The following is an 11,717-nucleotide window of genomic DNA, read 5'->3' as shown; positions in this document are numbered from 1 at the left end:
ATTAAAAAATAAAAAAAAATAAAAAAAAAAAAAAGGAAAAAAAAAATAAAATCTTTTAAAAAATAAACTGGGAATAGCTAAGCTTACCTTCAATCTCTCATGATCAACTATAAGAGGTGGCACAGGCTCAGAGGGCTCTTCTGGAACCAGTTCCAGGCTTGTCGTTTTTGCCTGCTCTAAAATTAACTTACGATATTTCTTTACTTTAGAAGCACCTACAATTGAAAAAAAAAATGCACTGCAGCAAGTAAAAGTTAAGAAAAATCAGGCTTAAACAACTATGAATTCTTTTACCCACCACAAAAACTTTTTGGAATAAGGGTATATTCTTTAAATGGTAAATGATTTTTTTTTTGTAAGAATAAGTAGCCCACATTAAAGAGAACTAAACCACAACTATGAAAGCCAAGCCATACTAGAAGATCATCTAATAAACATACCCACTTAAAGGAAGAGAAAAGCAATCTTCACCTCTAAGCACTAACTTATAAAGCAGTCTTCACTCTTTTTATGATTCACTCTTTTTACTATAGCCATCATTTTATAATGTGGAGCTTTCAGGGGTGCCTGGGCGGCTCAGTCTGTTAAGCATCCAACTCTTGATTTAGGCTCAGGTCCCGATCTCACAGTTATCAGATCAAGCCCCTCAATGGGCCCATGCCGAGCATGGAGTCTGTTTGGGATTCTCTCTCTCCCTCTCTCTCTGCCCCTCCCCTGCTTGTGCTCTGTCACTCTCAAAATAAATAAATAAACATTTTTTAAAAATTTGGAGCTTTCAGAACTAGAAGAGGGGAAGGAACCTAGAAAAGCAGATGCAAACACCAAGTAAGGCCAACCTATCTTCATTATTTCCTTGCAAAGAAAAAAAATCTTCCTCAACATTAACTGAAATTTCTTATTTTTCTCTTTTACATTGCCCAGAATTCTATTAGAAATTGATCTGGGTTATGACAATTTTCCTTAAAAATATAAGCCTGTTTAAAGTATAATAGGGCTAGTGATCTTTCCTACCTTAGAGTGAAATACTATAATCTAATTATTTTCCTCTCAACATCATGCCAAGACCAGCCACACTACGAAGAAAGCAAATTCTGAGGTGGCTGAGCATGATCTGACAGCACCAGGCACTCCAAGGGCTAGCCAGGGCTGGAGGCCATCAAGCCCTATGCTCCCCTCTGTCTGCATACTCTATGAGAAGGCCTGGGGGAAGGAACACCAAGACAAACTAAACTATTTCAGAACTCTATACAGGACTGGCCCACATCACAGACACCAAGGAGAACCTTTCCCCTCCCTCCTGCCTTAATCCTCTTATTCCCACGTCTTCAAACAATTCCCTCTCATCAATGCCTGCTAGACAAATAGTAAAAGAACTAAAATATTGCCTTCGAAAACAAATACCTCCATGTAGCAGAGAAACTGTATATTTCAGACAGGCTTTAGAGTGAAAGCCTTGTTTTATAGTTCAATTAACATATGCGAAGAGTTCTGTTAAGACCTTACTGATCTCATTACCCTATCTATGGACATCCAGGAGCCTGACCGCTTGCACTAGGTAACACTGCCCTCCCTGACATTTACAAGTGAAAACTTCAGGTAAAGCTTTTACACAACAAATATCTTTAAAGTTTTTAGGTAATCAATTGAACATAATATTAATTTAAACCTTTTCTGCAAGCTCACTAAAATCTCATAGTGAAGAACACTAAAAAGGATTCCTTGCCTCGTACCCACAGTGCCTCATCAGAAAGAGCTCCCCCTTTCTCCCACTCTGTCCCAGTCATTACTTAACCCTAGCTTCAACACATTTTTAAAGTTCTGACCGTATGATAAATATAAATAAATACCAAAATAAACACTGCTCTTAAAACTACCTTCTATTATTGAAGAAAAAGAAAAATTCTCAATAGGTAGCATTTAAGAACAGTACACACACACACACACCCCTACCTATCTCTTTATCCATTAAAAGAATTCTAAGACTTTGAATTTTATTTTCCTACTTCCTAATTCTGCTAAAGGGCTCAAAAACTGGCAGCAAAAAACTTTTCCCACATAGCCCAAATCCCAGGCTAAAGCTATATATAACTCCGCACAATTTAGAGAGCATGACAGAATTTCAAAATAGCCTTGCGTTAGAAGAGTACCTATTCAGGATAGAAATGTATATTCAAAGGGTAGATCTCTAACTCACCCCATCCCACTATGGGCCAAAGAATGAAAAATAAACTAAAGCTAGGAAACCCCAGGCCCCCATTACTGCTTCTTCTTAAAAGAATCACACAGCCACGGGAAGTCAGAAGCTGGCAGAGTGCTCTGAGTCTGTGAGAACAAGGTAGATCTGACAGTGCTCATTCTACCGTTTCCTATACCAATGGCCTTACAAAAGCAATGGAGCACCTTAGACTCAACATCCCTCAGATTCAACAGTGAATGCCTGGAATGAATATACCTCAGTATGTGTCAGGTACCAGAACAGGTGATTAATATACATGACTTACTTAACCTCTGCAGTGACACAACTCTAAGTTTAATTCAGAAGATGGAAAAACAGGTTTGGAGAGCGTAAGTAACCAGCTCAAAGTCACATGATTATGATGAACAGAAGTGGTAATTTAACGTGGGTCTACCAGAGTGTAACATACCATACTGCTCTAGTATCCAAGTCTTCTCAGCCCATGCCTACCCCACCCCACCCCAATAATTCTTATCAGAATTCCAGCTTAACACCTATGGGTTTACTTCAGCCATAAATCCAAAAGGATCGGGATGACAATCAGGTGGGAAGCAAAAGAGTAAGCAGACAGGAAAGCAACACATTCTGGGCCATAAACCCTCTGAAACTCCCACCCAAATGTAGTATTCACGTGTTCACTTTTCTAGGGAAAGAGATGAAAACTTTAACAGATTCTCAGAGAGTTATAACTGCTTATCAACTACCGCTACTGATGACCAGACAAAATAAGCAATTAGTTAACTCAGGAGTTTAAAATTTCAGGTTTTTTAAAATATCCGTTCTACCTTCTTTATCCAGTTCTGCATCTTTAACCTCCGCATCAGGGCCAGGTTCTAACTTCTCATTATTGCTACATTCCAGTGCCTCTAGTTTCTCAGGATCATCTCCAAGATGTTCATTTGAAGTTTCTGGTTTTTCTTTTGACTGGTCCTCCGGGAGAATCTTTTGTTCAGAACTACATTTATCTCCACTACCACAGAAAGAAACAACTTCAGCTTTGCCATTCTGACACTCCAGAACTGGTATTCCTTCAAAACTGTCGGTGGAGGCCTCACCATTTAGACAGCTTCCTTTAAGGAAAGGCTCTTTCCTAGATGTCTGCTCTGGATTTAGAGAACTGCTGCTGTTGACGAGTAGAGACTCATTGGAACTCTCTTCTTCAGTAGATGCAAAGTTCTCCTTCGTGCCAGCTCCATTGTTAAGCCTCTGCCCCTGGTCCATGTCCATGATGTCACACGATGATTCATCATTGGTCATAGAAAGGTCTCCAGTCTCTTCTCCATTTTCTTCATGGCAGTCAGTGCTTACCTCAAACTCTCCATTCTCTAACAACTTCCTGTCCTCTGTATGGTTCTCATAGTCTGCAAATTTGGTGTCCTCTTCATCTTTTTTTAAATTATTGACTTTCCTTTTCTTAATAATTCCTTTACCCCACTGTGATCGCCGCCTCGATTTTCTCCGAACTCGAACTATTTTACAGGGGAGGAAAACAGATATGTAGAACTTGGGAGTACAATATTTGTTTTACAAATGTTCACTAAATAAGACCCAAAAGAAAGTAAACCGCCCCCCGCCCCCAAAAAAGAACATAAAAGAAAGTAAACCCATACCGGTATAACACACAAAAACTACTTAGCTCTTGACATCCATGCTGACTAATCCTCACAACTTACAAGTAGAATGAATATGAAGTCAGAGATGAACTCTGAAGAATGAAGTTTTTTTTTTTCCTGAAGAATGAAATTTTTAAAAGTTTATTTCCTGTAGGAGTTTACCCAGCATTAATTATTTTCTATTATCTTAAATTCACAACTATTCCTAATTCCTAACATCCAAGGACCATGCATCTATTATGTACATTTCAGAAATGACCACATTACCAGTCTGCCTAGAAAGTTTGGGGCCATAGCCCTGGATTTCCACCGGGAAGGTAAATGCTTTGCCAGCATCACCCAAAAGCTCCTAAACCATGAAAGAAAATGAACACATGCTCCAGTATATCAAGGTAGAATAGTTACAGGTATCCCACAAAGAATTATCTATTACATCTCCTTCCCGAAGAAGGAATCCCCACAGTTAAGTATAGTCATGGATAGAAACCCTATGATAGTTACAGAGGACAATCTGGTTAACCAACTGTTAGTCTCCTCTACTATAAATAGGTTCATCAAATAGCATCAATTGGTTACACAGTTGTTATTTTAAAATATGGGGAAAAAATTAAGCCCTCTGCTATCAAGGTAGCAACAACATTAACAAAACACTGAAAATAAATATTTGGTCAGTTATATGAAAAGGAAGACCCACAAAAATTGAAAATACTGTATTTATCTTTAGATGCTAGAAACCATCATGAGCTTTATGAGTACTTCCAGCTAACAATAGGCTCAGGAATCTTTAATTCCCCAAATATGCGTTTACATACTTTTTCATCCTTTCATCTTTAATCCTTATTGATTCTCTGTATGTAAAGACACCAAGGTATTCACAGGAAATGGACAAATGTTGTTATAAACATTACTCTTCTTTCTTATCTAAGAATAAATCTACTAAAGATTTCTGAAATTATTTCCAAAATTCAAGTTATTTAGTCACTTGGTTCAAACTATATTTTGCCTTCAAAACCATATCATTTGAATCATCTCACCATTTCTTTTCCCCCTACTAATTTCTATTTTTATAATTTACAGTTACAGGGTAATTGGAGAAGAAATTTATTAGTTTACTGTTAAAAGCTGTACATAAGCTAAAGTGATGGGCATTTGTAAGCATTCCATTAACTATATGAAAAACTAATCCAGTACACGTCAAAAATGGGGAAAAAAATTCACCTTGTTCTTTCTCTAAAAGGTGGAGCTGTTAGGTTTTTACTACCTGACAAGTCACTCCTGACAGTGTGACCTCACTTATTCTCCAACTGTGCAACCAAAAGTACAAGAGGTTCCCCTTTCCCTTCCTCACTAAGCTACAGAACTCTAGAACAAGTAGCAGCTCAGCTCTGCTCAATCAAGAGCCAGCTCAATTGTCTGATCTGTAGTACACTAAGCAAAGGCTGTAGAAGGCCTACTGCAGCAAGTTTATTTCTAACACTTTCATCCCAGCTAACAACAACAAAAAAATGTTCTCACTTGGGAGGATGTCAAACTAGAAATATTTTTCCCCTCCTTATAGAATTATTTCTAGTGGTTAGTATGATTTTGGCGAAATAAGAGAACTTGATCATATAAGCTCCACAGCAATAGGGAATTTTGTGTTAGGCGCTGCTGTAGCTCCACAGCACCTGGCATATGGTAGTATATACACTTATGGAACTAATCTTTAACATACCACTTCCTTTCACGGGACACTTTGTGTGAAAAAACCAACACAGGGGCACAATCTTTACAGTCAATTTTTATAGCCTCTCTGAGCTTGTTTCCAAAACTAAGACCTCAGGAAAGCAACTCTCCCTTAGGGATATTTAGATCTATAATTCAAGTAACTTAATGTAAAAACAGACAAATGATGAGTCACATATGCCATCTACTGGTAAGAGAAAACAAAACTCACATTTGTAGATTAAAATAACATTTTAATGTTTAAAGGAACTTAAACTGCTTAAAGCCAATTTTCAATGGGTTTTAGTTAGTAAATATTTGCATCAGATATAGAGAATGTACAGGACTTCAAAGTTTAACTTAGAGTGCTATGTTCTATAATCCAGATGACGATCCAAGATACAACTACACCAAATAGCTTTAATCAGTTTCATGGAACCAAATATACTACTAAATCCTTCAAAATTTCTCACATATGAATGCCACTTATCACAAAGACAAAAGCTAAAACAATGAGTATGTTTCATCCATTCGAAGTCAATGCCACTGGTGAACGAACATATTATGGCCAGCTTTACTGACAGTTTCAACAGTATTGCCACTTTTATACCAGAACAGTATGGCTAACCTCAGTGAAACATATGGACTGTATTAGGAAGATGCTGTGTTCATTAACATCTGTCTTCTGGAAATCTTATATATCACCATGAATGAGGAAAAGTGAAGAAAACTTAGAACTAGTACTAAATTTTCCCTAAGTGTATCTCACTTAAACAAAAATAGATTGAAAGGGCTGTACACATTTTTCAAAGTGAGGGCAAGATACTCTCTCAGAAAAATGAACCTCCTACTGTTAGCCACTCCCTTAAGTCAAAGTTTCTACTCTCCACCATAAAGAGAATATCTGGTACATTATAGAGCAAGGGTTAGGACTGGAGGCAGGGGTGGATGAAAAGTCTGTTGGCTCCACATCTCTACCCCAAATCCAAAGTTTAAAACTGAAAATATTCAAACCTAGTTCAACACCCGCAAGTACTGAATATAAACAGAAAAGAGCAAATACGGTTAGAGAAGCATGTTCCTCATTCAGCATCCGACCCCACAAGCTCTTCTCCTCTGAACAGAGAAGAGCTGAGATGTGTGGGGAAACAACAGCACCTGGTTTGTGTCCCCAGTTCCTAACAAATCTGCATCCTTCTCAGGTGTCCCCACTACTGGATAACAGGGTCTCCTCAAACACTCACATGCACATTTATTTGCAGAGTTGTGCCAGACATCCAATGGATTTCTTTGTTTGTGCCGAAATGCCTCTTCAACTCTAGTTTCTGTCTTCCGAGCTCCAGTGCCATGAGGATTTATTTGTTCTGCTGTTACCGATAAGCCTGCAGGCAGAAGATAAGCAACACCCATTTAAATATTCCTAGCTACATAAACCAACAAGTTAAAAAAAAAAAAAAGTTTGAAATATAGAACTAAGTTTTAGTCATTAATTATACCTGGACAGTTTGTAATTTGGATGAAAAAAGCATCGTTTGTTTTAAGATGGAAAAGAAATTAGATATAAAATCATAACAAAATAACCTAGCAGGCCATGCTTAACACATAATCCTTAAAGGAACCCTATGTTTACTCGGTTTAATTTGCAAAGGCACACATTCTTATGACTGTAGGACAACGATAATGTATGGTCTAAAAGTCATTATTTCTGCCATCTTAGAATGTAGTAAGTGTCTGTTGGTCCATTAAACCCCACTCACATGAATGGGTTAGCTGGTGTTAGCTGCCTGTCACACCACACTGCAGTAAGTTTGGTTTTCCGATATTATCTTCCTAAGAGTAACCACTCCATCTCAATTTCCTTCACTAGACTTGTTTCTTCTAGGTGGTCCTTAAATGTTGATGTTTCCTAGGGTTGTCTCTGGAATCCCTTTTCTTCTCACTCTGATCTATACCTTCGACCATAAAGTATCATTCATGCCTTCAGCTTCTACTACCACTACATAATAATTCCCAAATCCATGTTTACCCCAAGCATGTCTTGAGTTTCTGACCCATATATCCAACTGCCTCTTTGATATCTCCAACTAGATATCCTAAAGATAGGTCGAATTAAAGATAACTAGTTTATCTTTCTCCACAAAAAAACCTGTTCATCCCTATCTCTATGGAGTTATTCCCTATCTCTATTGGTAGTATTAGCATCTACTAAGTCATTAAACCTGTAATATGGCAGCCAATTTTGACTTTTCCTTCCCTAACAATGCCCTCTTCGATAATTAAAACTCTGGACAGCTCTAACAGTTTTTTTCCTCCAAATGCTTTACTGAGGTACAATTTACATAACATAAAAATCACTCACTTTAAGCATGAAATTAAATGATTTTAGTAAACTTACAGAGCTATGCAATCACCATAACTATCTCATGCCACCACTAATCTACCCTTTGTCTCCACAGACTTGTCTTTTGTGAATGTTTCACATAAATGGAATCACACACAGGTGGTCTTTTGTGACTAGATTCTTTCCCTTAGGATAATGTTTCTGAAGTTCATCTATGTTGTACCATGTATCAGTACTTGGTTCTTTTCTGTGGCTGAGCAGTATCCGTATACCATTTGCTTACCCATTCACCAGCTGATGGGACATTTGCGTTCTTTCCAGTTTTTAGCTGTTATGAATAGTCTTTATATGGGCATGTGTTTTCATTTCTCTGGGGTGTTTCCTAGGAGTAGAATCACTGAGTCGTATGGTAAATGTTATGCTTAATTTTTTAGAAACTGCCCAACTGTTTTCCAAACTGGCTCCAACAGTTTTTTAAATTGTCTCTCATCTTCCTATCCTGCCACATTGAGACCTTGCTATTTTCCTGCTGCCATAGCAATGTACCAATTCACTCCACAGCTTAAAATACTTCAATGACACACATTATGGCGATGATTCTCAAACTTTAGCGTACAAAAAAACCACTTGAGTAGTTTGTTAAAGTGCAGATTTCTCAGCCTCACTCCTCTCGGAGAATCTAACTCACTAAGTCTAATAAGCTGATGTGGGTATTAGGCACATACATTTTGAAAGACACTGACCTACAGGATAAAGTCTAAGCTCCTTAGCATTGGCATTGATTCATTCAAATATTTATAGGACAGAGTTCCAGGGACTTCAGCAGGGCTGTGAACAAACCATTCACAACACTTACATTCCAAATAAGGAAGAAAGACCCCCCCACCACCCCCCAAAAAAAAAGACAAAATGCCACATGCTATGATGTCCAGACCTATATTATAAGATTCGGTGAACTGGGAGGGCCTAAGGAAGTAGAAAAAAAGCTTCTTAATTTCAATGTCCTGGACTCCGCTCATCTCTTGAGCTCTATTTCCCACCATTCTGTACAGCTTCAGCAATACCAAACCGTTTTCAGTTCTTCAAGTACACCATGTTATTTCACATCTCTGTGCCTTTACACATGCTATTATCTGCTGTGCTTACAAATACCGCCTCCTCCTCTGTCACTGCCTCCCTTTTTCTGCTCCACTAGAGACAACACCCCTATATTCATTCCCCAAACTCTGGACAAAATGCTGGGATCCTTAACAGGAGGTCTCTCCTCTGTGCTATAAACATGTTCCAATCGATTCATATACCTCAACTGTACTTGATTCGTTTTACATTTTTCTCTGTCTCCTACTAAAGTGTGAGTTCCTCAAGGACAGGATTATACATTGAATGAACAAACCACATTTGCTAATTCTTTATTTTTATATTAACAAAACTGCACATAACTATCAACAGGGAAAACAAAAACAGTATTTCTAAAAGCTTTTAAAAAGTAAGCCCTCTACAGATATGAAGGTCTATCTAAATCCTTTAAGAATAAAAATCAATAGGGTGCCTGGATGGCCCGGTCAGTTAAGCATCTGACTTCAGCTCAGGCCACGATCTCACAGTTCCGTGAGTTCAAGTCCCGTATCAGGTGAGCACGAACCCAGCTCTGGGTGAGCTCGAGCCCCATTTCAGGTGAACATGAGCCCCACTTTGGGTAAAAACACGAGCCCCACTTCAGGTGACCCTGCTTCTCTCTCTCTCTCCGTCTCTCTCTCTGCCCCTTGTGGCATTCTCTCTCCCTCTCTCTCTCTGCTCCTCGCTCACTTGCATCCTCTCTCTCTCTCTCTCTCTAAAAAAAGAAAAAGATTAAAAACAATTTAAAAATTTTTAGTTTAAAAAAGAAAAAAAAAACAATAATTAACAAAGAGATACTCCTGCAAAAAAAATTTCACTGAACAGAACTCTATTTCTGTAATTTGCATTGCTGCACTAAAACTTTCACAAAAAGTAAAAGTAAAATATCTTTAAGGGGCACCTCTGTGGCTCAGTCGGTTAAGTGTCTGATTTCAGCTCAGGTCATGATCTCACAGTTCAAGAGTTCAAGCCCCCCATCGAGCTCCATGCTGCAGGTGCCAAGTCTGTTTGGGACTCTCACTCTCTCCTCTCTCCCTGCCCTTCCCCCCACATGCACTTTCTCTCTCCCAAAATAAATAAACTTAAAAATATATGTATCTTTGAGAATTTAAATGACACATATTAATATCAGAAATTATATACAGTCTGTGCCTCAGGATGCATTATTTTCATTCTGCCAGCAACCCTAAAGAGACACCACCCAGTAACATTCAATGACTCTTGGTCTTCAGTAGCCAAGGTCATTTCTAGAACTTACCTCTTTTTATTCTTGCTTCTTTTATTTCTTCACAGAGTTTATTAAATTCTGGATCCAATTCAGCTGCAATGATGGCATGTGCAGTGTCCTTCAGGGTACAAGCCCTGTGTCTAATTATTTTATCTGTTAAAAAAAGTTGGTATACATTAATTATACATATAAATAAAATAACATTAACAAAGGCCATTTAAAAAAGAGAAACAAAAGAATACAAACATTTAAATAAAATTGTAAAAAGCATTTCTGGGTGAGAAACAAGTTCATTTAAATGATGAGTAAAAAATAAATATAATAAGCCACTGAGTCACATTCATAATTTTCTGAGAACTGCATTTTCAGGACTTCAAAGTACAGGTAACCCTTGTACAACACAGGGGGTTAGGGTGCCAACTCCCCACACAGTCGAAAATCCATGTGTAACTTTGGATTCCCCAAAAAACTTGCTAGTGATAGCCTAATGCTGACCAGAAGTCCTACATGTAACATAAATAGTCCATTAACACATACTTTGTACGTTGTATATATCATACACTGTAGTCTTACAATAAAGTAAGCTAGAGAAAACGAAATGTGAAGAAAATCGTAAGAGAAAGCACACTTATAGTACTATCCTGCACTTACTAAAAAACATCCATGGTAAGTGGACCCAGGCAATTCAAACCTATGTTGTTCAGGGTCAACTGAACTAATAAGCCTATTTAACAAATCATTATCTCAAAGATACGAAGCTTTACTTTATATTTTAAAAAACATGTATGATTTTCAATAAAAACTTTAAGAGATTTGGAGGATATTCACCATTATGTCCAGCACCAAAGTTGCCATAGGTGGATACTGAGAATTCAGAAAATCTTAATTTTCTCCATTTAGTGAAAACTGGTAAAAACTGTGAAGAATATAATATATCCTAAGTAAAGATGACCTATCAAAAAACTAACAGAACTAGAAAAATACAGCAAGACACACTAAGCTAAAGAATGCAAAATGGTAAATAAATTGTAGGTAGATCCGGGCAAGAAATACATACATCCTTTTAGGTGAATTATACCTAACATTTGTACTAAGTCTCTGCTTTACCCTAACCCAGAAGCCAGTATTCATCAACAATACAACCTAAAAAGTACGGTGTAGAGCTATGCAGCTCCAAGGTATTAAAAGTCAAGTAAGCATTATCGAGGCCACTTATTTTACAAAGTATCAAAAACTAAAACCCCTAAGTCTCATAATAACATCTGCTTTTTCATCCCTAGTAATGGCAAAAAGTATAGACATTTTATGTATAATTTTTCTTGTTAGAAACTCCTAATAGTTCATTGTGGAAATCTTACAATGTGCAACACTAAAAGGCAACACTGGTATATTTCTTTCCAACACATTTTCTCTAAACATTCATTTAATAAGTGTTGTCAATTGTACCAGGAACTGACCAGGTGATGGCTAGATGGTAGT

At 37.6% G+C, this 11,717-nt stretch overlaps 1 protein-coding gene across 4 annotated transcripts in view; it reads right to left on the bottom strand.

The window, feature by feature from the left end:
• The window catches only part of ATAD2B (ATPase family AAA domain containing 2B), a 162,355-nt gene that overhangs the window by 3,844 nt on the left and 146,794 nt on the right, over positions 1-11,717 (bottom strand). For 3 of the 4 annotated variants that reach the window (XM_049652475.1, XM_049652474.1, XM_049652476.1), the window contains 4 exons: positions 10,269-10,391; positions 6,798-6,935; positions 3,022-3,705; positions 88-215 (listed from right to left, as the gene is read on the bottom strand). In XM_049652475.1, coding sequence (XP_049508432.1) covers positions 88-215; positions 3,022-3,705; positions 6,798-6,935; positions 10,269-10,391 — 1,073 coding nt within the window. Of the gene's footprint in view, positions 1-87; positions 216-3,021; positions 3,706-3,909; positions 6,936-10,268; positions 10,392-11,717 lie in introns of those variants that run through there. The other variant, XR_007462447.1, reaches the window with a different exon arrangement.

The sequence above is a fragment of the Panthera uncia genome (assembly GCF_023721935.1).
Source record: "Panthera uncia isolate 11264 chromosome A3 unlocalized genomic scaffold, Puncia_PCG_1.0 HiC_scaffold_12, whole genome shotgun sequence".
NCBI lineage: Eukaryota > Metazoa > Chordata > Mammalia > Carnivora > Felidae > Panthera > Panthera uncia.
Note: the sequence above shows the minus strand (reverse complement) of the source record. Positions and strands in the feature narration are given on the sequence as shown.